The sequence below is a fragment of the Pempheris klunzingeri genome, chromosome 24, assembly GCF_042242105.1.
Source record: "Pempheris klunzingeri isolate RE-2024b chromosome 24, fPemKlu1.hap1, whole genome shotgun sequence".
Taxonomy (NCBI): Eukaryota; Metazoa; Chordata; class Actinopteri; order Acropomatiformes; family Pempheridae; genus Pempheris; species Pempheris klunzingeri.
The window spans coordinates 13,839,908-13,866,248 of record NC_092035.1 but is presented as its reverse complement, the minus strand read 5'-3'; the positions used below and the strand labels follow the sequence as shown (position 1 = coordinate 13,866,248).

The 26,341-nt window shown below is 43.4% G+C and overlaps 3 protein-coding genes across 3 annotated transcripts; 2 read left to right on the top strand and 1 right to left on the bottom strand.

Annotated features, from left to right (window-relative positions):
• Positions 1 to 5,675: 5,675 nt before the first annotated feature.
• On the top strand, positions 5,676 to 7,339 carry cryaa (crystallin, alpha A). The gene is made up of 3 exons (XM_070855834.1): positions 5,676 to 5,873; positions 6,297 to 6,419; positions 7,130 to 7,339. Exons 1-3 carry the CDS (start codon positions 5,676 to 5,678, stop codon positions 7,337 to 7,339), a joined length of 531 nt encoding a protein of 176 aa, XP_070711935.1.
• A 2,929-nt stretch (positions 7,340 to 10,268) lies between these two features.
• On the bottom strand, positions 10,269 to 16,229 carry hsf2bp (heat shock transcription factor 2 binding protein). The gene is made up of 8 exons (XM_070855339.1): positions 16,179 to 16,229; positions 15,356 to 15,491; positions 14,632 to 14,735; positions 14,205 to 14,354; positions 13,784 to 13,928; positions 13,471 to 13,588; positions 12,628 to 12,731; positions 10,269 to 10,468 (listed from the first exon to the last, which is right to left on the bottom strand). The coding sequence occupies exons 1-8, from the start codon at positions 16,227 to 16,229 to the stop codon at positions 10,269 to 10,271; spliced, it is 1,008 nt and encodes a 335-aa protein (XP_070711440.1).
• A 347-nt stretch (positions 16,230 to 16,576) lies between these two features.
• Positions 16,577 to 26,052, top strand: LOC139223641 (ankyrin repeat domain-containing protein 10-like). The gene is made up of 6 exons (XM_070855606.1): positions 16,577 to 16,840; positions 17,705 to 17,857; positions 19,715 to 19,806; positions 23,398 to 23,633; positions 24,186 to 24,266; positions 24,357 to 26,052. The coding sequence occupies exons 1-6, from the start codon at positions 16,643 to 16,645 to the stop codon at positions 24,755 to 24,757; spliced, it is 1,161 nt and encodes a 386-aa protein (XP_070711707.1). The 5' UTR covers positions 16,577 to 16,642; the 3' UTR covers positions 24,758 to 26,052.
• Positions 26,053 to 26,341: the final 289 nt, after the last annotated feature.

Below are 26,341 nucleotides of genomic sequence, written 5' to 3'. Positions count from 1 at the left end.
TCTCACCTGCTGCCTAGAAACACACAGATGGACACTGACAGACTTCCAAAGCAGGCTGACTCTGAATCCACTCGCACAGGGAACTTCTTAAGCCGAGCAGATGAGGACGGTGGATTTTAGTTTTCCTACTATAATGATGGACTGGCTCCCCCCTCCCCCCCCCTTGCCCGCCCCCACCTACCCGACAGGTGCGCGGGATCTTGCTCCCCTCCGCGGCGAACACGTCCTCCTCCTCGGCCACATCCTCCAGCCCAGGCCGCTCCACAGCCGGAGCAGCGGAGTCTCCCATCATCCCTGCGGTCTGTCCCCGTAGTTTGGCGGGAAAGAATGGCCCCTGTCAGTAGACTGAGCTGCTTCCGGCTGTGTTCCTGTATTTTTAGAAGTTACTATTTTGGTGCGTATTTAAATGAAGCTCGTGTGTGCCCCCATCCTCCGTGGACCCAGCGCTCTCCCGTTAATAATCCGGAACAACAGCGCAGAGTTGCCGGTCAGTGAGGACAGCAGCCCGCCGTGACAGCCCCACGGAGAGTCCTCGCGCTCCCCACGCAGCCACGGTAATGGTACAAGTCCAAGAAGTCTGCGGCAGGTGGGAGGTGTTCTCTTCTGTCGTCTTCCTGAGTGTTGCAGGAAACCAGCTCTGAGCTCTCCCTCCCTCCTCCTCCCCCTCTCTCCCTCCCTCCCTCCCTCTCTCTCTGTTAGAAACACTAAAGTCTGCAAAACACAAATGTCAGCTGGTGAATTTCACCCTGGACAAACAAAGATGGCTGTTAGTGTGAGCAGGAGGAGGAGGAAGACTGTTGGCTGATGTGAAATCACTGTTCACTGAGGTGGAGCTTTAATTAGCTCTCACCAAAGGATGGAGGAGCTGTGGTCTGTGAAAGATGAGCAACTTATTTATTCTGGAGTTTATTCTTGAGTATTTATTCATCTATTTATTTATCTATTTATTTATTCATCTATTTATTTATTTATCTATTTATTTATTCATCTATTTATTTATCCATTTATCTATTTATATATTTATTTATCTATTTATTTATTTATCTATTTATTTATTCATCTATTTATCCATTTATCTATTTATATATTTATTCATCTATTTATTTATTTATCTATCTATTTATTTATTTATCTATCTATTTATTTATTATTTATCTATCTATTTATTTATTTATTCATCTATCTATTTATTTATTTGCCTTCTCAGATGGTTGTATTTTTGTACGTTACTTATTGAGAGATTCATAAAATAAAATGACTTTTTAAAAAATCCAATCTCTCTCTCTCTCTCTCTCTTCTGTTCTCTTGTCATCCGTTCAACAAAAGAACTCCTAATAATGGTGAGGAATGATGTATTATTATCCTCTTCAAAGTGTTCTGTCATTAAGGATTCACTAATGTTTCACACGTGGGGTACCATATATTGGAAACTTTTGCCGCCGCATAAATGAAGTGGTAAGTCACAGATATTGTAGAATACTGTGAGTATGAGGCACTAACTGACACGTCTAATCTCTCAGGCTCAGCTGAACAAAACAACATCCCAGCTGATGCAGTCGTCACATAGCTCAGAGAAAACCAATGCAAGAAACAGCAGCTATTTTTACCTTCAGTCTGAGATGTGCTACCACCACGCACTTCTCTTAACAAGCAGCCTGCTCACGATCCAGGACACCACCAGGAATCCACCCACAGCTCGTCTCTCAGCCGCCGGGCCTGAAGCAAGCGCTAGAAAATACAATTTCAGAGTGCAATCACCCAGATGTTTCACACATTTAGCCCAGTATGTACCTACAAACCAGGTAGTGTAGAAGGCAGAGAGGAGGACTCGGGCCAGACATGAGGGGGGAAATGAGTTGCCAGTATCAGTGCCAGGCATGTTAATGGAATTAACTTGACATCTCAAGATTCTAGTTGAAATTATATGCTAGTAGTTTGTTCACAAAAGTTTAGCTCTGATCTTGAACTATCACATTTATTCTTATTTCAACTATATTCTCAAAATGCTAAATAAAGTAAAGAAATCATCGTCCTCTACAACTAGCACATACTGTCCTGGGATGATATCGTTTCAATCTATAAATGTGGGAAATAACACAGAAGTTAGAGTTAAGAGTGACAGACAGGAACTATGTTTTTGTGCTGTGGTCAAGTCACACCTGTTCAAACTTCTGGGTGAATCTTTGAGCTCTTTAAGTGCTTGACTGTGTTGCACACATGCACATACAAACACACATGCATATAATGAAATGACTGATGGAACACAGCTCTGATTCAGCAGATATTAACTGTTGTCCATTTCAAGTCACATTGTGCCATTCAACTGCATATCAGAGGTGATGGGTGCTGATCTATAAGGATCTGCATCTGGGTCAGGGGAGAGTTCTGAGTTCACGAGGTGAGGAAGGTGATGTGACGTCGGTCCAGCAGGAGGCAGCAGAGCTCAGCCTCTCTGACCGCGGAGAGAAACTCACACAGAGCAGCAACACCATGCTCAGATACTTTTTCATTACCATACACAGCATGGATCACCTGCTTCACCATTGTTGATGCAGTAGAAATGTATCACTCCTCACACTCTATTTCCCTCTTGCACCACCGGAGCAGTTGAAGAAAGAATAAAAAAAATGATTCGATGTGTCACAATCAAATGTACAATAAAGTTTTTGGTCGCTGTAATTGTTGCTCCTGTCCATAACAGCCAGGAAGAGATCCTCCCCCAATGCAATGCTGGCGAACGTAATGGAAGACAAAACATTCTGTGCGAGAAGTTCAGCCACAACTAATGTGAAGCTAATTGGAAGGAGACAGTGTGAACAGGAGGTGTGGTTACAGCGACTGACTGCAGTGCAGTGGGAAAGATGTTCCACAAAGTTGTTGGTGTGAAATTCAATGATCTATGATTTATATTAAAGTCAGAGTCACACAGAAAGCTCAGGTCTCAAAACTGTTACCATGTGTGGACGTGATGTGGTGATATCTGATGGCTGCGGTGGGAGATGCCAAAGTTGCTCTTTATAAAGAGCGAAAATCAGTGAATGAATATCAGCATGTCCACCCCACCAGGTTGCCAGGTTGTCAGCCAAAACAGCTTTTCAGAGCTGTGGAAACACAGAGCACACTGGCATTGTCTCTCCCATTGATAAAAACTCAGAATGCTGACTCTGCTGAACTCCAGCCAGTATAACGGCATCTATGTCCGGTCTGCAGCAGCTAACAACCCCAAACCCCAACAACTTCCCCAAACTGCACCTAAAACAGCCCCAGCCCCAGCTGCCCGGCCCAGTTGCTCTTGGCCTGTGGGTACATGGAGCAGCTAAGCCCCTGTGCTGGCTGGCCAAAGCCCTGTGGGATTAGACTAATGCAGGCGGCGGGAAGCCACTGGTGGTGAAACAACAGGCATGGGAAGTGACCATTATCTTTACATTAAAATGGACTCTTAGCCACGCACTATGACCTGATGTCTTTAATTGCATTAGCAAGTGCTCATGTTATTGTATCTATGCATATTTGTGTTGTAAAAGACTTCCTGAGGTTTCGAACAGCCTGTATTTATCAGTAGAACACTGAGACGAGATACTCAAGGTTTTTTATTCATTCAACATTTCAATTCTATTCATTTATTTTGTGAAGAGTAAAAAAGTCAGGATACACATAAAAATGACAACAATCAACTCTTTCATTGCATTCTTAGTGGTTTATCATTAAACATAACGACCTCCAGGACCTGACTTAGACTCACTACACCGACACATCACAAAGTCAGTGAGACGGCAGCACTTCTTCAGAGGCTCAACATGGACTCCAGGATGCTCTGCAGCTTCTACAGGTGCTCCACTGAGAGGGTCCTGGGTGGCTGCATCAACGCCTGCGACGGCAACTGTACCGAACCATTAGGCTCCACAGAGGGTGGTGAGAAGGTCGCCTCGATGGAGATGCCATCCGTGGAGGGTCTCCGCACCTAGCAGTGCGAGAAGGAGGCCATCGCCAAGAGTTTCTACTACTTTATACTACTGCCAGACTTCTACTGTTCTTACCAGTACTACTGTATATATTCTACTGCACTGGTTCCACCTGCTAACTCACTGTTTATACCTGTTTACATCCCACTTGCTTAAATTGTATATGTATATACAACAGCAAGAGGGTTCCAAGAAGAAGGTTGAAGGCACCTGGCTCTAAACAGCCTGTAGGTGTGAGTGTGAGTGGTTGTCTGTCCCTGTGGTTGACTGGCCACCAGTCCAGGGTGTACCCTGCCTCTCGCCCAATGACAGCTGGGATTGCCCCCCCCCCCCACGTGACCCTGAAGGATAAGCAGTATAGATGATGGATGGATGTTTGAACTCTACTTGTATAAACTGTTGGGTAGTTCAGTTTAACAAAACATCCTATTTTATTAACTGTGCACAAAAATCTTGATTTGTAAAGCAGCTAAAGCTGTCGGATAAGTGAATGAAATGTAGCTGAGAAGTAGGAAGTGTTTCAAGTACATAAAGAGAAGACTCAAGTGAAAGCACAAGGACTGCAAATCTGTGCCTAACCACCTGAGTCCACCACCGGGACGGTCTTTAACTTCGTGGATTCAGCGGAAGCACCAACTTTTACTCATTCTTCTTCTTCTTTGGCACCGAAAACAACAATCTCCGGTCTAACTTTGCGTAATCGGAGGACATTTTGGTACAGCCAATCTCTAATTCCTTCAGTCCATTAACTCTCCTTCTCCGTCTCCATCTTCATTGCTGTCAAATTGTCATGATCCGGGCTGGAAGACATCATGAGAATTGTTAAGGGGCCAACACTGTGTACAGCTGTTCAGGACAGCCTCTTTAGATCATGTAAATTGGATACAGATGACTAAATAAATGAGTGGAGTAATTATTCCAGAGTCTGCAGCAAGAGGGCCTCCTACTTCTCTCCCTTTCATTGAGCACATCAATAAACTATTTCCATTTCTGCCATTTGAAATAGCACTCTTGATTTCTATTTGAAAATGTTATTGGTAGTTGTTCTCTCGACTTGAGTACATTAGTAATGTATTTGCACTCCAAACCAGCTGTTCTCATCTGTCTGTGACCAGTGTTGTTGTGCCATTGACTCAGGGCTGCATTGTTTCTAAATCTGCCCCCCGTCCAGCCACACAGGCAGAACAATACGGCAGCATTATGTCACTGACTGACTGACAGAATAGATGTGTGTGTATCTGTTTGATGCATTATCACTCAGGTAAAATCCCTCTGTGTCTTTGGTTTGCTTCCTGACCTCACTGTCTCTGTCATGCCCTCCTCCTCCCTCCTCTCTGGCCAGGAGGGTTTGTTTTGGCAGCCCTGGGTGTCTGGTGTGTGGGTGGCACTGGGTCGCACCAGGGTCTGGACCCAGCGGTGCCCCCCCATCCTCAACCCTGATTCTGCTGACAGAGCCCAACCCACCATGAGATAATGCCATTCCAGAGGGATCGTGGCTAAAGCCTCTCTTTCTGGCTCTCAGGTATATAAAGAGGGGGCAGCCGTAGGAGAGGACCAAGCACTCTGGAAACATTCTTTACTCATTGCTTCTCCTCAACATTCTCTTCTCTCTATCTTGCCTTACCTCCCGTTCTTCACCTGCTGGACCCTGAGCTGAGCAGGTACATCTGCCAACCTGAGCCAAGCCAAGCCAAGCTAGACCAAACAGTCACTATGGATATTGCCATCCAGCACCCCTGGTTCAGACGCGCCCTGGGCTCTGTCTACCCTGCCCGCGTCTTTGACCAGTTTTTTGGAGAGGGCATCTTTGACTACGACCTCTTCCCCTACGCCGCCTCCACCATCAGCCCCTATTACAGACAGTCGCTGTTCCGCAACTTTTTGGATTCTTCTAACTCTGGCATTTCTGAGGTAACAAGAGCAGACTTAGGCTCCTTCATGTCAGGAAGCAAACACCATTAGTCCTTTGGAGAAACATGTAGACAAAGTTTGCTTTATTTATTTGTTCATGGGAGATCAGATACAGATATTGTTACACTTTGGTCTTAATGCTTAGTCCAATAGAATGTAGCACAATATTCTCTCTAAGTGGATTTCATCGTAGCCTTTTAATCAGGATTTATCAGTGTAAATTCACTGTCCTGACCTTCAGTTATTATATTTGTATGTCTGGTTTGGTATCCTGAGACAGTAAGTTGCTCTACATGCATACATAGCTTCTACTGTGCTCAGCACAATTTAAAATCAAGAAATTACATTTTGTAAAATTCAAGAGCTTCCAGAGTTTGTTTGAAGCCTCTGTACACCCTCTCTATGTGTGTGTGTCTCCCTCAGGTGAGGTCTGACAGAGATAAGTTCACAGTCTACCTGGACGTCAAGCACTTCTCCCCTGATGAGCTCAGTGTGAAGGTCACCGAGGACTACGTGGAGATCCAGGGCAAGCATGGAGAAAGACAGGTGGGCCTCTTCTCTCTCTCTTTTACACACTTCACTTTAAAAATGGTTGGTAAGACTGTTAAACAAGTCATGGAATCAGCGTACAGTATTATTTTGGTTTATTTCCCACCAAAGTGACTTGAATCAGGTTACAGTTTCAGCTATGACGCCTCAAGTGAAAGCTGGGAGAGCACTGTGTTTCAGTTTTTTAAAAAGTCTTACAAAAAGTAACATAACGTACAGGTAATAAGAGGCATGGTTTCATGTTCAGCAGAATATATTCTAGGAGGGGGGCTGTGTGTGTAAATTCATGTTAACTACACACAATAATAACTCGACTCTCCCCTTGAGCATTTTATTTTGCGTTGTGGGTGGAAACAGATGATTAGATGAAGTCCCAGGCTGGTACGTTTAATAGACAGCGAGAAGGACCCAAATTCATTTTGTCAATCTTTAGTACATTCAAGAATCTTCCATTAACAGCAGTATTCAAATTAGGAAAGAACAAGTCCACCATTATCTGCTCATTCTCAGTCAACGAAATAGTCATCTAACCTTCTGACACATCAGGCAGCGACCACCCATCAACCTTCTGTTCAGTCCAGAGTCTGGTTAGCAGCAGCTAGTAGCTACAAGACTGTATTTCCATGTCCTTAGTTGAAGTGAGCATCCTGGTGAGTCTTTCCCTGCTCCTATCCTGCCATCATGGCATTAATGCTGCTGTTTTTCAGGATGACCATGGTTACATCTCTCGTGAGTTCCACCGCCGCTACCGCCTCCCCTCCAGCGTTGAGCAATCAGCAATTACCTGCAGCCTGTCAAGTGATGGTCTGCTGACCCTGACCGGGCCAAAGGTCATGGGGGGGAGCGAATCTGGCCGCAGCGAGCGCAGCATCCCCGTCACCCGTGATGACAAGCCCAATGCTGCTGCATCTTCCTAGAGGCCGAGTGGTGGGGGTTGACCGGGGGCAGTGGAGGGGCTCAGCCCTTACGACCTGCATCGACTGCGATGGACGACTATAGAATCTCTATCCTCCACCCCTTGGCTTCTTCTTCTTCTTCTACTCCCTTTCCCTTAGAGGATATCTGTGTCCTCCTAACTTCACTTTCTCCTCTGCAGGTTCTTCTTAGACCACTCTTACAGTATTATTAGTATCATTGTTTTGAGCTTAACAAAAATCTCCCCATGAGGATGGTTAAGTGAGCGGCAGCTGGAGTTTTTAAGGAGAAAAGTCATCTAAGGACGAGACATTCACATGACCTGATGCTTCATTCTGCTGATTTGTGTTGATCTGTGTCAGGGTGAGCCCTCTGACAGTACAGAAGGTTGGGGTTAAGCTTGGAGATAAATGTCACACACGTCTTGTCCCAGATTTTCCATCAGTGAAGTTCTCTGAGGCCCTGGCTGCTTCCATTCTTGTGCTGACTCTTTGAACCCTCTCCTCTCTTGTCTTAATATATCCTGTAATGTAGTCTAGGCCTTGTTCAATGGATACCTGCTCATTACTGAGAAGTCCATACTAAAGAAGCATACAATAAAGCTGTACAATTAACAAAAGGCAACTCCTGTGTGGGTGTATTCTTAATTCTTCGCATTAGGTTTCAGTTCAATCAATGTGGTGCTAATTGCTAACTGACCAGTTCAACTGTCAGACGGGTTTGTTTCTGGGCTTGACAAGAGTTTTTAACACGCTTCTACTTTGGAACAATATGAAGAGTTTTAAAGTTATACACTCATCAGAGCTGGACTGAACAACCCAAAGTGGATTACAGCTGCTGCTTCACATTAGAAGCACTCATCTAGTGAAACATGGAGTGGTTTTGTTGTGAAGCAGTTCCTTTGTTATTGAGCTTATTGTTTGGGGATCATTTTCTTGGAACGTGTGGGAGCAGCCACAGCGGTCAGATGAAGAGCTGGAAGTCATTTTCTGCTGCTCGTTCCATTGATGGTATTATTATTGATTTACTGTCTCACATTTCTAAAACACTGTGAGTCTGTTCGGTTGAACTGTAAAAACATACACCAGCTGCTTGTTTGCTGCCCCCGGATTTGAGAAACTATATTAAACTGCACTCACTGTTACCATAGTAACCATCGGTGTCACCAACTGAATGAAATCTTATAGACTGCAACTTTAAAGGTATCTTCTACTACTGCTATGCAGATGATATTCAAATTTACATCTCTTTTAACCCTCAGATCACAAAACTGTCTACATTACATGACTGCTTAAATGCTATTAAAAAAAGAGTGGCTCATTTTCTAATGCTCAGTGCTGAGGGAAGCCTGAAGATGAAATAAGGCCAGGTAACAGTTCAGGAAACAGAACCCCCACAAGGTAGCTGGACCAGAACCTGCCTCCTTCACCCTGAAGCACTGTGCTGACCAGCTGTCTGCATCTTCAACACCTCACAGACATACCATGTGCCAGCTTGCACCATAGCATGAGCCCCTTGTAGAGCCAACGGGCCCGTCAGAGTCGTCAGCTTGGCCCTCCACCACCTGGGTTCTTCGGGAACCTACACCAGGAGCTCACCCTCTTCTTGGCTCTGCTGCAGGATAGGCTCCCCCAGATCGATGTGCCTGACTGCTCCTGCAGGTCAGGATCACAGACTCCTGGTCTGCCAGGAGGCGACACGTGAGGCTGAGGAAATACATCTGTGACCAGCGCCAGTTCCCCTAAAGGCTGTGTCCTGAAGAGCACTCCCCTCCTGCCACATGGACACGGCACGTTAATTAACATAAATAACAGATGATAAATATCTATCGTGATGCATTGCAGTAACACAAATCTTTATTGCACATATTCTTTATAACAAGAACATTTGTACATTCCATCGTCTTCATTTTAAACACTGTACTTACATGCATTTTTATCATACATTTTAATTTTATGTTTAATATTCTGGGCCAAAACTTGCAACTAAATAACTAAACCTAACTTCATTGACGATTTTTAGCTTTAGGATATGTATAAACCAGAATGAATGAGTTTGGAATTGGAGCAGATAATGTGAGTTGTTTTCAAGAGCATGGTGGGAACTCCACATGGATCATAAATGATTTCAAATACATGAATTAAATTAAACAAACATTAGTGTATGAGTCACTGTCATAGGATGATCCTATGAAAACAGACAGAATGTGCTCTGAAAGTATGCACACATCATCTTCACATCACCTTTGAACAAACCTGTGTGTGAAGGCTCAACAGTGAAGAGTGCCAGTAAAAAAGTTACAAAACTTAAGATATAAAAGGTTGTTCCTTTAAAATGTTGGTTTAACGTTGATGAAAAACTTTTCAGACATAAAGGGAACTGAACATTGCAGCAGGACTGGACTGAAGATACCGAATCCACATCACATGCTGTTCTGTTTACATCCTCCACCCTGAAAACACACAAACGCTCGTTTCATCGCTCCTACGTTTTACTGAGTACAACACTGACTGTGACATTTTACAGTAATTGTCAGATTCTTGAACAATAAAAAGACATATTATATATATATATATATATACAGTGCTTAACAAATGTATTAGACCACCACCCAGTGTAAGGTGTTTGCCCCCGCTGCCCTAAATTAACAGTATTGAGGTCAGAGGTCTGATACATCTGTTAAGCACTGTATATATTATAGACATTACAGTAACTGGAGGGTTGTCAGTGCCACCAACCCACATGTAACAGACAAACTAATACTTCATCATGCATGTATCAAATGAAGTGGCTGCACAGGTTTGGCAACTGCCTGTGGTGCCTATAGGAGCTCTAACACAGACCAACATACAGGGGAAGAAAAACTGAAGCCCTAATTCATGTCTGCACATGTTGAAACACAAAGACAGTGGTATGTTGTGACTGTGGTACCTATTGAAGGGCCAGCAGGTCCTCCAGGGTCTGCTGGGCAGCCAGTCTCAGGCTAGGCTGCGCCGCGCTGGTGAGCCGGCTGACACGAGCCTGAAGGTCTGGGTCCTGCAAAGAGGAGCCCAGCACGAGCGGCACCTCCTCCTCCAGCAGCACAGACTGCAGGAGGCGCAGGGCATGGAGACATACCTCCCAGTCTCCATCTGTCAGGCAAACAGATCAGAGGAAGAGAGAAGGTTGATGCCTTAACTGTTTACAGAGATTCAGTCTGTATTGCTTCCAGCCATAATAACTCAGGAAATCTTCATGACCCCATATTTTACAGGTGGAGAAGCACGCCGGCAGTCACACCTTTGCTGCTGCAAACTGGCTTGAATGAGAGGAGGTAAAGCACCTGGCTAACGTAGAGGGGAAAAGGACAGTGAGTCTGGCAGTGATCCCTAAAAAACAGTATCAGGAGAAGTGCGGTTTTTGATTTTGGTGTCTGCAGGATCATTTACACACAGCCATCACACAGACCTCTTTCACAGCAGACTAGCAGCCTCCTCCAGCTGTGTTCCCATTATCGTGTCACTTAGCATCTGATGAGCTAGCTCGCTTGGCTACAGTTGGTCTTCAGGTGACAGCTCATTATCGTTCGATTCTTCCCCCGTCAATTAGGACGTCTTCCACTCTTCTGGAAGGATCCCCCCCCCCCCGGTCACCTCTGGACCGCCCCACCTGCGTTGTCCCTGTCATGGCTGGTCCACTCGTTCCAGCCATTGTGTGACATCACACAAGCTAACTGACACACAAGTTTCAGGATCGAGGCTTTGTTATTTTCATACATTCATTATTTCAGCACCACACAGTGTATCTGACTAACTGAAGACTGAAGCTGCTTTAAGGTGTTTTATTTCAGCAGGAAAGTTTAGTGCAGTTTGTTTAGCTTCTTTCTGTTTTCAACTGTAGTGCGTCTGCTGGGTTAGAAGTGTGCTTCATGATTTCGCCCCACCTGCAGCCCCCTCTCTTTGTTCCTAAGCCCATCTCACTCATTTTCTGTTGTTTTGTGTGAGCAGAGAGCTTTTATTTGATTGTGGGTGCACTTAAAATACACGGCAGGTAGTGCCTTACTACAACGGCTGTATGTTACTTCCCTTAGCCCCAGACACCTGCAGTGTTGCATCAATGGAAGGGGTGTGTGTGTGTGTGTGTGTGCAGCTGTGTGAAAATGAGCCCAGGTTCAGCTGAGCTGCAGCTAAAATGCAGCTAAACCCAGACAATCCCCACCCAGACAAAAACAGGCCCTACCCTCAGTAACAGTTACAGGCCCCCTGCGACATCTGCACCCCCCCCCCCCTGTTACAACATGTTACACTGTTCACTAAAGCAGCAGGCAAAGGGAAGTTTAACGATGCTGCAAGATCTTGGGAGGAAGAAATCAAGACAACCTGGATAAGAAACTGTCACCATATTGACCATCTTAATGCACAGCAGTCTTGGCTTGTTGGTGGTGTCAGTGCAGTTCTAAGAATCCATGAAATATACTAGACAGGGAAAAAGAGTATTGACCTCCATATTGCCTACTTTAACCTTTAAACTTTAAATCAAACTTCAAATTGCACGAATGAGGAAGAATCAACTTATCGAGTCATGTAACTTTTTTCATGACATGTTCAGTGGAAGTGAGGCCACCTCGCTACCCTGCAGCACTCTTCTGCAGGGCTGCTGATGTTGAATCTGGTGTGACTAGCAGGGCCACCATCGTTGGCATGACTGGTACCGGCCTTCTGTCTCACTGTTTCACATTTGGGTGGCAGAAAGGTGTTCCCATGTTAGGTCTCATGAATTAACACTATTGACATACATTATAGACCATGTGTCATCCGCCTTTTGTGTATTATGCGGATGAGCTTTTTTCTAAAATTGACCAACAATAAACAGCATATAATTGTGCTTTTTTTAAGAAAATGGTGCACAGCTTGGGAGAACATGACTATCGTCAGGTCATAAAGGGGCTCAAGAACAAACTTTCTTCTAAAAAACTATCTAGTTTGCACTTTCTCAGATCTTCACTGCAGAAATTATTGAAATCAAATTTGAAATTGAAACTGTCATAGCATTAATGTCCCTTACAAATTTCTTATGAATGTTTGACCACAACCGTACACAGCAGCTTTTCAGTGTCCCTTTGTCAATGGTACCTGTGGTGCATTCTGTTTAAGGCCTGTTAAAGGCCTTCCATAGCCTGAGGGATGCTGGTCCCTGTATTGTGGAGGCAGGATGCCTAATCATTTTGTACATAACTACATAACATTAGTGTGTGTGATCTCCAGTTGGGTCGTTGTGAATGAGGCTGGAGTGTTTCCTAATGGTCTCGTACCGTCCAGCAGGGTCCAGATGAGAGACAGGAGTCCTGGGTTCTCACTGATGTACCTCAGTCCTTTTACACTGATACTGACATTATACAGAGCCATCAGCATCAGCCTACACAAAACACAAGCACAGTCCGTTACACTAAAACACTACCATGTACTGTACAAATACAACACTGACACCTACTGTCCACATCTAATACTGACATGCCTGACTGAGGCTTGGATGTGGTGGATGTGCACACAAATAGTAAATAGTAAGTGACCGTGTTTCTTTATTCTGGTTATATGAGTTTTTGCATAAACGCTGTTGCAATTACAGCTATAAGGTTTTAACTTTAAGAGGTCAGAGCATTTACTTAACTGTGAGTTCACGTCTACCAACCCTCATGCATTAAGAACAGTGAGAGTTATTGGTCTCTGTGATCATTCCTGGTCAGGGGCACTGAGTGTATGTGTTAACTAATCTTTAACACCGAATCTTAAACATGTTGACCCGACTGAATCACAGCTGTCAGCTCAGACATGACTCATGGTACAATACACGCAAGAGAAAGCCACAAACAATCCTAATCTCTGCTGGCTGTGTAGACAAGTTCAGACTGAGTTCTGAGCTTGAAGCATCAATAAGTCTGTTTATATTAGCAAAATCTACACATTTATTGATTGAGGATACACACTAACCCTGACTAAGCAACAACGTCAATGTCATGTTACAATGAAAACAACATGGTTTTAACAATGATAATGAATTCAGAAGAAATCACAGTTATTGTGTACAGAAGACCTCATTTTATGGTGATTTATGGATCAGATGATCAGATCAGATATTCTACCGCAGCTCCACGTACACTTTCAGTTTGGGGAAGACACCAGGCTTCATCAGTTCCAGGAGATTCATCAGAGTGTCCAGTAGGCCATGAGCCGAGCTGGACAGGAAGTCCCGCCCACACATTACTGCTGCTATGTCTGATTGATGGGAAATAAAGCCAAGACTGGTGATTAGGGGGAGCCTGGTCTGGAGTCACTGTGAGCCACTGACACATTTTCAGTTTATGTGCTATAAAACCTAGTTAAATGACTGACTGAAAGTGGTGCAAACTATAAATCTTAAGTTATGTGTGAAGGCTCCAATGTGTTGCTGTACAGGAGCTGTGAACTCACTGGTAATGGTACCAGCCAGAGCCAGCACAAACTGGTGCTCCTGGGAGTTGTGGTCCTCAGTTTGAGTCTTCACTTCTTCATCCAGAGACCTGACAAAGCTCTCCAGAGTCTGAGCAGCTACCGTCAGGAAGGACTGCAGCTTCCCCTACACCATCAGTGCACACCCACACACACACAGTCTTCCAATTATTGTGGACATGACAGCCTAATCCAAACCTCGACTTTACCCATAACCAGAACCAGTTGATGCCCAATCCTAACCTTAACCTGACCTCAAGCATGTTGTTTTGGTGGTCCCAAAAAGGATAGAAAATGCGCACGCACACACGCACACACACACACACAGACACGCACACACACACAGACACACACACACACACACACACACACACACACACACAGACTTGTGGAGATGACTCACATCAGCCAGCCACTGTGTGACTGTGTGCTCCCCGGCAGAGCAGCTCCATAGCAGACTGCAGGCTGCAGATCCCAGACCAGAGCAGAAGTCTGCCTGCTGCTCCAGCTCTGCTCCACTCTGCCACAGCTGCTCACGCAACAGCAGCTTCTCCTAAACACACACAATGCACAGCAGGGTGTCCTAACATAACAAAATAATGGAAAACACCATTTTGCTACATAGAGACGAGTTCCTCCACCAAGTGAACTATTTTCTACATTTTTCAATGTTACTGTTATATATATCTATATAACTGAAACTGCCCTTTAAAGATTATTGATCTTATTTTTGTGCATAGGAAATATGAGTCCATTTCACATGGCACGAACACAGTGTGAACCTCCTACAGTATCTCCAGTGAGTTATTATGTAGCCCTCCCACGCTGACCTCTCTCTCTTTCTGACATTCAGTCTGCACTGCATCCAGACGGGACTGAAGGTGGAGGCACTCCTGTCGCAGCCGCTCCTGTTCCTGCTCATGGTGCTCCTTCACTACACACACACACACACACACACACGTTTGATGCCAGATGCAATCTACTTGACAAGAAATTTAATTCTAATTCCTCCAAAATATACTAATATACTAATTTGTTCCTTATGCTTACGTATACAAGTTCGCATCAGTTCTCTGAGTTCTTTAGCGTGTGTGAAAGTGTGAAAGGCTTTTAATGGCAGCTGTACTTTTAGTCCCATTCTCTCCGAGTGGTAAGAAGAAATCCCTCGTGAATACGGCCCCTTAGCTTTGTGCTTTATGTGTACACAAAATGTGAGTGTGGCATTAGTCTTTTCTAAAATTAGATTCTTTACAAGCACATCTGGCTATCCTACTGGCTAGTGCTTACTGAGCTGGTCTCCCCACATGCCACTGGACACAGAGGTCGGGAGAGAAGGGGTGAACTGATGAATCCTAGATTAGAATAAAACTTGAGCTTCACTATTGATGAAAAGTATCAAATGTACAGCTGTAATATGAGGGTGCCTCTCAGCTAACTGGTCAAATGTCTCCAGCTGTCATCAGTTCATACCTTTGTAGTAAATCTCATTACTGTTGTCTTATTAACCTTATTAAAGTTTATTCTGCCCCAAGGTTAAGTTTAATGGAAGCGTACTTCTCTGAGCTCCTTGAGCTTTGTGCAGCATTTCAATCAGATGCCTGTTCAGAACTCTGGGCAGGAACTCCCTCAGCTGCATGACTTCTGTGGTTAACTTCTCTAAATCTCTTTTCCTCACTCTGACAAAACCATCCTGAAAGAAAAAAGATCAACCTCAGTGCAGACATGGATCTGAAAAGATGTTAAGATAGATGTTAGAATAACTGATCACATAAGATAACTCATCTACACACAACACAGGGGGAACATGAGGTGAAACAACATATTATTTGGTTTTGCTGGTTTTCAGTAATCCATACCCACATGTGAAAATAATCAAAGAATTCTCTGAGCCACAGTGGCAAATACTGACCCCTGTTTACACCTAGGGCAACAACTGTGATTCATATTTGCATCGTTTGATGTGGCAGTGCTAGACTAGTAATACCCATTTTCTGCAAAGTAAAATTACTGTTTTTTTCAATGGAGTCTGGCAGCTTTCAGTTCTTTGCTTACCATGGCATGTACTAAGTTGCAACTAAAAATAATTTTCAGTGTCAATTAACCTGTTGACTAGTTTCTTGATCAATGGATTTTGTTGTTTTGTCTGTAATGTGTCAGAAAACGAGGAAAAGTGTCATGTTTCTCAATGTTTTACCCAAAATATTCAGTTTACTGTCATAGAAGAGTAATGCAACCAAAAATATCCACTTTTAAGATACTGAATTTTACTAAATATTATATGCTAAATACTAACTAAATATTACTCAAACAATTAATCTTTTATTAATGCTCATTGGATGTGAGCTACGCTAAGTCTTTACCTGTTTTCTGTATTTACCTTCGCTCCATGACACGAAGCCGGAGATTTCCCGCTTCCTGACGCTGACATCTTGTCTTCGTCTCCTGCCGGACTGTTAGCATTGGGGCTCCAGTAATAAACTGTCCAGCCCCTCTGTGCTCGTCTACAGCGGCGCCATTACACAATTAGCTAAGACAGGACGAGCTGTCTGCCCAGCTAAAAGAATATTTTCAAACATAATTACATTCATGTGTTTCTTAGTTGTAAGTATAATTTCAGCTTGACCTGTAGGAGGCAAACGGCCGGTGACGTTCCTGACCGGTATTTAGCCAAAGCCGGCAGTAAGAACCGGCCCCGCCGCCATACTCCAGTCCGGGTTTTGTGACTCTCAGCCACGCAGAGCAGCTCATCTCCTCTTCCTTTGTGATTGAACCGTTTTAGTCTTCCCTGAGGGACCGGGAGCCGAGAGGAACGTCTCCTTCTACTACTTTCATAGTTTACTCATGTCTGTGGCACTAGAAGCCGACTTCTCCAGTGATGAGGGCTTCATGAGCCGGTTTCCTCTCCACCGTGCCTGTCGGGATGGAGATGTTGGAGCTTTGGTCCTACTCGTTGAGCAACTCTCAAACCAGGCTCCTCTGACTGCTGAGGACTCCTACTACGGATGGACCCCCATTCACTGGGCTGCTCATTATGGACAGGTGGGGATTAAGTTACCAGCTAGATTAAGAGATTTAGCTACCGAGGTAGTCTCCTCTACATTAAGGGTAAAACTCTGCCCTGGACCATTTTACTTACATTCGTCCTGCATAATGTACCGTACAGTAAATCATACAGTACTTCATTGAACTGCAGTCAACTTGAATCACGGCTTTGCTGATTGTTCTCCTGATATTTTCAGCTGTAATATGGCGGTGGGCTGGAGCGAGAGGCCTTATACATTTCAAAAGGTGCTATTTTGTGGAAATGACGTGCTGTGAGTACAGTCTGCTGCGCCATAAACAACCGCCGTTTTTCTTTTTAGACTGTAATGCCGCCATAAAACAGTTATGTCTAACTCTTACTGTACAATAAAGTTTTGTTGATCAAAAAAATTAAAAGAAATATTTAAATAAAGTAACGGGTTGCAGCCTTTTGATTGGTTCCAGGGGAGCCAATGGCTGTGCAGGCGCCAAAACAAGTGCAGGAAAACAGGAAGACATGTCTGTCTGTTGTGTACATGGAAGTGAAACTGGCCATTTAGAACTTTCACCTAAAAATAGCCAAAATTAGCCAAATGTAAGTATAGAAATGGAAATAAATAAATAATCTCAGGTTAAATGTGATCACCAGTGATTATTTTGTAAAAACGCAACATTTTCAGCATTAAAACTCAGCTAAAAAGGGTCGACCCTACGGAGCCACTTGATATTCAAATGTGGATTGTAGGAGATTCTTCACAGTAAAAGTGAGTCAGTGCACACGAGGTGTTCTTCAATAGTTCATTGGTATGAGCGTCCCAATCCTTTATTTGCTAACAGATGTTTTCAGCGGTCTCGTTACTGACCTTTATTTTGTGCTCACAGCTGGAGTGTGTGGCGCGCCTGGTGCAGATGGGCTGTGAGGTGAACATGGTGACCAGCCGCTTCAACCAGACACCAGCACACACTGCTGCGTTCGGAGGACATCCTCGCTGTGTGGTGTGGCTGACCGAGGCTGGAGCTGACGTCAACAGACAGGTCAGTCACTCTACGCCCTCCAGTGTGACCACATGTAACAAGTGTGAATGCATCAACATCAGTCCAATATATGAAAGCCATCTATTAGTATACACACTACTATACTAAGGAAGTATATTCAAATGTAGTACTTTTATTGGGATAGCCCATAAATTCAAATGTAGCTATACAAATACTGGCCAATGAAAACAAAGTGAAGTCATGCCTCTTGCGACTATTAAACATCTATAACCCAGGGATGGACGGCCTGGGCGGTCTGCTGGTGGATTTACAGAGTGGATGATGAAATAGTTGGAGGGTAATACTACAAACGCCAGACTTCCTCTCTTGGTGCAAAGCAGTGATGTACATCACCATGTTACCGGGGGAGGGTGGGCAGCCTTTGACCACTATCGGAGGCATGTTCTGAAAATAACGATAGCATGTAAAACATATCTTCTATCGCAGAATACGTCATTTTCTGTCACAGTAACTGTATCTGTATCATAATACAGTGATTGATCACCAAATTCAATTAAGAAGTGGCCTAAATAATCATACTGTCTTCATCATATTTGATATTCTTCTTTATCTGGACCTTCCATACAAACAGACACCTGCATCACATGAGGCAACACAAACAAAAGACTCAAAAGCAGCAAAGTGAGAACAATATTTAAGGTGAAAAGGTGCCCATAATTACCAGCCTGACTTCAGTCAGTTAGATGCCTCCTCCTCCTGCTTTGTGTTCACAGTTGCACTCTCCTCCTCCATGTCTGCCCAAATCACATTACCTCGCCAGGCGGCAGAATTTATGAGATTATGTGAGAATCAATGGTATCGAGATCACGCAAGATCACTCCTCTAGCTACCGCGGTGGAAACAGTATAGCCAAATCTCTGCAGGTGGACACATTTCTACCATCGCACAGTACATACTTTCACATTGCCCAACCCTTAGATTAGCTCTTACATTATTTTAAATGGATAAGTAGGGGATAAGCTTGGCCTGTCTAGCTCCTCCTTCAGGGCAACATCACTCACCCACATGTCTCATTTTAGAGTGTGTCTTTGGCAGGCTGAGATCTGTTTCAGAATATACACATTCATTTTGCTCCCGTTCTGTTCTCTTTACAAAGTGTGAATGTACACTTCTAAAAGAAACGTGGCAGTGCAATCCTACGCTTGTGTTTGTTATATCCACTCCCAGGTTCTGACTGGTGAATAAACTGTTCAGTGTATTACTGCTCATACCTTTTCATGAGTTTATCATCTTGAGTAAAGCAGTAACACTAACAATGTTATGTTAATTTTTGGCTGGTTTTAACTATTTTAAACACTGCGTGTCATTGTAATGTTTTGACTGAGTGTGTCCTCATCAAGCAAATGAGCTAAATGTGAAAGTTCTTTCAGTATACTGAGACAGAGCGCACACCTTTTAGATGGTTGTCTTTGTATTCAGATTTCCCACTCAGCATTTTAACAAGTCTTTAATGTACTTGTAGTGCTCTCTCATGAACATGCTAGAAGTAAGATGAGATAAGATTAGAGAGACTTTATTTATCCCACACTACAGCAACAGAGGAGACAGAGAAGGTGCAGAAATAAAGTGTCAGTTGCAGAATTGGTGCAAAAACAAGGTATATTACAAAATCTACAAATGAATAAGAATATGAGAGAAAAAAACATATAAAATATATACATGTGTGTATTGCACAGGATATTGCGAGTGTCGCACAGTAGTAAGAAAACAGAAACAGAAAATAAGTGGTGATAAAGTGTAGGTAGTGGTGGAAGTGGAAGTGTTTAAATATGCAAGGTTGTGTTTGTGATAGTCTTCATTAATAGTTATTCCTTGAGTTTTACATTGTGTCTTCAGGATTTTGTAGGCGAGGCTCCCATCCACAAGGCGGCTCGGTCAGGTAGCCTGGAGTGTATCCAGGCCCTGTTGATAGCAGGTGCTAAACCACAGTAAGTATCCTGCTGTCTGACCTCTGTGCAGCAACGCAGCAGCTCTGCCATGCCGAGTGTGAAACACAGCAGCAGCTACACATCTCCCAGCTCAAGTCTTCTTTGAGTCACTTAGGCCAAATCTACTCGCCAGGTTTGGTAATAACAACCACAGCTTGCATCCTATTTTCACTGTGTAAAGATAAACTCACTCGGTTTCGGTGAGAAGTCCTCACTGCTAGTGCCAGCCACTCTTCAAATGTCACACAGCCATAATGCAGCAGGAGGCTGTCTACAGTGACAGTGAATCCAAATGATTTGCAATTTGCCACATAATTTCTTCCATTTCTTTATTTTCTGTGTAGTTTAATCAGAAATGAACGTTAAAAATGCTGAATAAACAACAAACTGGGTTTGGCCACCAGTTCTGTGCATTTCTTTAAATGCAGACATATTTCCTAACATTGTAGAAGCTCTGCTGCTGTGATGTTAATGTGTTTCTGTTGTCATGAAGTCCGAGTATATTCCTAATGCCACATCAGCTGTTTGGGAGGGAACAGGCCACACGGGTCTGCTGTCATTTCTTTTATAGTCATCAACAATTTTAGAAGCATTCTTCATAATGGTCTAGATTATTTAATCAGTGTAGTTTTAACCATCAAACAGCATTGTGATTGTTAACATTGTGATGGAGACCAAAGGCTGTCTGCCATGAGAGCAGAACAGATGAATGATGGGAGCTGACGGCACGTCTCTCCTTGTATATTTTATCCATTATAGTACAGCAGACATTGATATTGTGCAGTCTGACACAGACTGACACCAAGATTTGATCAGATCACCCCACACAGTGCAACATGATGCTGTAAGTGGAAATAGGTCTTTATTCTGTCTTGCGTTGAGGCACTTACACTCTGTTCTAGAGAGTTTTTTAAGAACAGGTGGAGTTCTACAGGTGGAATTATCCCTCCCCACTGACAGACCTTGTTGGATCTAATACGAAATGACCCCACACCAAAATGTAGTGCCATCAGTTATCTCCTCCCTAAACATTTTAAGTGTCGAATTATTCCAGATGTTTTACTGGCGGTTCTCTTCCAACTCAGCTGATTTCAAGTGGACTGAAAGTGATTAGTTGTTATTTGTGTGTGTTGTATTATCTCCAACAGCTGCTCAGGTGAAATGCTCTTACATGTTATATGATAGAGATAGGAATGAGTATATGATATTATGCAAAAGCAGAAAAGCTCATGAGTTTCTATTTACGTTTGGCACACTGACAGAAAGTTACTGCTCTCACCTGGAGGAAAGTCAAAATGGAATAGATAGAATAGTGATGGTAGTTTTACCCTTAGTGCATGATATCGGCTTTATTCATTAATTTCATTCTGTGTTTATTTAATGTACATTTAATGAACTGTCAAGCGAACATGGAACTAGAGACACATCTGGTGAGAGATATTTCTCTCAGCAGGTGGTGGAGACCAAACCAGAGCTAAAAGACAGTGAATATTGGACCTAGATTCAGCAGGTGGACTCAAACAGAGCCGTACATGAATGATGGTGTTGCTTTGTGTTTACTGGATGTGAAAATAAGCAACTTCTCGGCAACACTTTCACCTTTTCAGCTTCATAAGCTGATAATATGTCAGTATTGTGATTGTTTCGTCCCAAACTGGACAAATAATCAATAAATGCAGCTTAAATATTTCATTACTTTAACACCTCTTTGCAGCATGCTGTCTAGTGTTTTCACTTCAGTTTGCACTGGATCTACCTTCAAGAGAAATCAGATGAGTTGTGGCTGATTTGGACAGTGCCAGTAAATAAACACCATGAGCTTTTCACCCTTTGGGGATTTCACAGTCAGCGAAAAAGGGGATGTAGAAACTTGTACCTGTTACTTTGAACTGTTTGGTCCTAACATGTGTTACGTTTTGAACTCAGTATTCAGATTTGCTTTTGGATAATATGCTGTATTATTTTCAAGCTGGAAGAGACAAACACCCTGCACGTTCTGATGTTTTACAGCTATTGAATTTGAACACGGGTTTTCTTGAATAATGCCAGAAAGAGGGAGCAGTCCAAATAGGCACTGCAGAATCTGCCTCATGTGCATCAGCGAGCATCTTACAGTTGTTCACTATCGCTTCCTACAGTTTCTGCAGCTGGCAAACTGGCGAGGTATTTCCTGCAGTGATTGGTTTCAATGCTAAGAAAACACTGATGATGATAGTCATGTCTAGACTTGCATGCTTAGCTTACAACTAACTGTTTTTAGACACTGCTAACAAACTGAGCTTAGTGGACACATCTCAGGAGCTACTGTTGAAATCCTAGGAAGCTCAGTCTCTGCTGAGGTATTATTGTGCTGTAGTGGAGGGAAAGGAGCAGAGTATACAGTGCTATTTGTGAAGGGTCAGAGCATGTTAGAAGACTGATCAATGAAGTGCTAGACTAAACTAAATATAACAATATGACTGGCTTTTATATTTGTTAGAGGATAACTTCAGTATTTTTAAACAATCTACTGGACCTGTTCCAAAAGAATTTATACCTACCAGTCATTTCAAACCCAAACTATGTAAAAATAGGGCTCAGGGTTAAAATAGAGTTATCCTTTAATGCAGGGTTTCTACACAGGCTTGGCAACGAGAACACAGTTTCTGGTTCAGATTCAAGATTATTACATGTTCTCGTGCCGATGAGTGATAGCCCCGTTTGTAACAGCATCCATTAAAGCACGAGTCAGCTGACCTTAAATTGAGATTTGCTGTCACTCGTGCTGATCCCTAAGTCAACAAGCCTCCACGCTCAAAATCTGTGTGGAAGGTTGAAAGTGAAACTGTAAAAGCTCTGATACGAGAAGCTTCCCTCAACACCAGACAAGACTCATTTTTAGACTTCTGTAGAAGGTGATCAAATCAATTTATTGATTTATTTTCTGACAGTACAGGAAATGTTTGCTAAACCTTTTAATCCAGATGAATTTAGTAAAAACCCTTTGTTGCTGCTCAGGGATTATTTCGGAGCCTAGTTAGGAGACACTTGGTTTCATGTAAAAGATGTAGAGCTAGAGATTAGATGACCTAACCAGCACTTCAGTATTTTTTAAGCTGTAGATTCATCAGAAATGTATTTTCTCTACTACATATGATAGAGCTTCTGATGTTAGCTTTGATCCAGAGTCCATCTTTTTTTATTTTGGCCAAAATAGTTTAAAATAACATTAAATTAGAACCTAGAATTTCAAAGATATGAGAAATTGTAGTCTTGTTTTAGAAATATATTATATGGCCACATTCCAGCATGATTTTAGTGATTTAGTCAAATGAATGTGCTGCAGGGGGAGATTGTAAGGACCAGAACACATTTAGGAGAGCATGACATATTGTCAGCTCTGGAGATGACAGCTTTATTTGATTCTCCGTTGGCTCTTGTGATGCCATGATAAATGTAAATGAGTCGATATGATCTCTCCCTGCTGTCTTAAAGCCCTCTACTGTCAGCCAGTCAGCGGTGAGTGCAGGATGCAGTTAGGCTGTTAAGAGATGAAACATTGTGATGTGTTCCAGGGAGCAGTGTGCCTCACCCTTCCCTCCTCCTGTCCAGTTTAAGGAACGCCAGTGGGCAGACAGCAGCAGATCTGGCCCAAGCTTACGGCTTCCACGACTGTTCCCGCTTCATTTCCAAAACCCAGAACTACCTGCTGCAACTCAATGGCCTCAATGGAGGGAACGGGGTGCAGAATGGAAACGGTGGCCGGTGTGGTCCGGGCCTGCACAGCAGGAAGAGGCTCCTGACGGCTGTGGACACTGATCACAGGAAGAAAGCCAGGAGAGCTGATAGTAAGATATCTGTTGTTGTGTTTTAGAGCATCTTAATTCCAATTGTAAAAAATACTTGTACATTTCTAGGTCATATTTTGTCTGGTAGTGCTGAGTTGATCTAATTGTTAATGCACTCCTGTTGTACCTTTCTTGGAGGCAGGGTTTCAAGTTTGTATTGGTCACAGTGTAACAAAACTACAAAACAAAATCAGCATGGATCTGGTCAGAATTTATGGGAGCACACCAGCTGGAGTGGTGCCAGGTAGCTTCTAGAAATACTAAGGCCAAATTGTTTCTGGTGATCTCAGATCATCAGTCATAGTAGAGAAGATCCAATCTGTAAGGTACAGAGAAAATCAAACAGTCCCAGACTCACAACCCTGTGGAGCCCCTGTGTGAACAAGAGTCTAATATGAAATATAAAGATTCTCAGGAAACAGTGGAACATGCCCATAAGAATTTCCCAGAGCCACTCATCTCGTCCTGCTTTTATAGATTTCAAACTAAAACAAAATGTGATTGAAAGTATGGACTCTGCTTCTCTACTTCTCTCACTGCCTCCTGCTGCAGATGTGCTGATGCAGATGCAGAGCAGTGGAAGTGAGGAGTTGGAGAGCATGAACATAGAGCCTGCACAGGAGCTCAACTCAGGTGGGACTGGAGCTTGGATCAAACAAAGTAGAATAAAGTGTAATGTTGCATTATGAAGAGCTAAACTTTAAAACTTTCTCTTTAAAAAAGGAGATGATGACGACAAAGCCATCACCAGCGGCCCCCCTCAGCACACGCTGCCTTTGGCTGACCAGCATGAGCCTGAGCCAACTGAAAGCCTTTCCTCGCCGCCCCCCCCTCCTGCCAATCAGCAGGCAGCAGCGCCTGCTCAGCAACACTTTGCTGACATGTGCGGTTCGCTGCATCTGACCGGCAGTCCCAGCAGCTGCGTGTCCCACCGGCCGGCCTGGCGAGGGCTCATGGGAGCAGACTGCGGGGAATTCTTGCATTACGGACACTACCATGGCTTTGGAGACACGGCAGAGGAGCTGAGTGACAGCAGCCGCCTCGACTACAGCAGCAGCATCCAGGCTGAGCACAGATACAAGCAGGCTGTGTCCAGCTCTATCCACCTCTACCATGGCTCATAAAGACAGGAGGCACCCTCACAGCCAGCCTGCTGAAGACGGGAACGATCACTCGCTCATATGCTTTCTCTAAATAACAATAATGAAACGTTTTGGAACTGGCCTGTAGATCAGCTATCGATCAGTTTGTTTGTGTTATACTATGTTGGATCCAACATAACTAACTTAACTAAACTGATCGCACAGGTCTATGTAGGGATCCACTCATTGGCCTTTTTGAGCTTTCACCTGTCTAGCCTAGCTTCACTAGGGAGAGAGAAATCTGCCCTTAAACAACTTAACATATAGTATGTCAGTATAGTCTGCACATATTGTAGAAATAAAACTGTAAAGGAGGGTGCTGTAGGGGGAGTTCAGTATTGGAGCTCCCCAGTTCCACACCTCCTATCGACAAACCAAAACAATGATCATACTAATAACGTCACAACGTCAGACTGCTCCTTTAAGGCCGCAGCATTGTGGATGCAGGCTCACCAGTCACAGTTGGTCACATTTGTGGCTCTCTGGCTCTGGATGCCATGGCAACAGGTTTTTAAATTCTCCACCGACCAGCGCGTCTACATCTGTAATCGGCCGATGCCCCCGCTGCTCGTGCTGCTTTAGAAAGGATGTTTGGCTTTTGTTCCCAGCTCACATGTAATGCGAGTCCAGTTCTTCAAAAGGACCAGCTGGAGGTGTGCACCTGTGGAACCATCAGACAGTTTCCACAAGGCCAGGGTTCCATCATTTTTCTGAGTCACCTTCTAATCTCATATCCTCACTGAAGTCGAGTATAAAGAAACACACACATATTTCTCTCGGTGTACAGTGCTTCTGTATTTACATGGTTGATCTTTGTTAGTCTCCTGCTGCTGCTGGGTGGTTTTGCACAAGTCCAGGCTGTCAGATGGGGTTGTGTGGTGTATTATCTTGTGTGTAGCTGAGGTGTGTGTTGGTAAGAGGCCGTCCTCGACATGCAAAACACCTTGTTAGCCTTCATCTACCAAAGGGAAAAGATTTTTGGGTTTTTTTGTCTCTTAGTTAGAAATCACTTGTTAATTATGTGTTAGAGCAGATGAGTGTACTGTACTGTAATTTTCTAAAGCATACTGTAAGCTTTTTTTTTGGAATCTTTGGATATTGTAACATATAGCCAGTGTGCTGAAGACATGCTGCCTCTTTTTGTAAACACTATGTCAGCTGTGTGAGAATGTGCCAAAAAAGTAGCTTTCACCAACCAGGCACTGCTGCTTCTGACAACCGTTTTTATACTTGTTCAGGTTTTGCCTCTTCGTATTAAACATGTTTTGCAGTTTCCTAAAAATGGTACAAAATGACGACTCTTTTTTTTTTAATCAGCTGAGACTTCAGTATCTTTTCATTCTTTATGTTGGAATAAAAAGTGTCTCTAAAATCATCCTGACACAATAAACACCAGCTTTTTAGCCTAGCTGCTGTTAATATATTTTTTCTATCATTTAATCCTTTGATAAACCCCTGAAGTATTTCAGGAAACCACCAAGATTCTGGTTTAAGCTTAAATATTCTGAAAACACACTCCACCTTCTCCCAGCATTCCATTCACCTCTGTTGTATTAGGATTTTCTC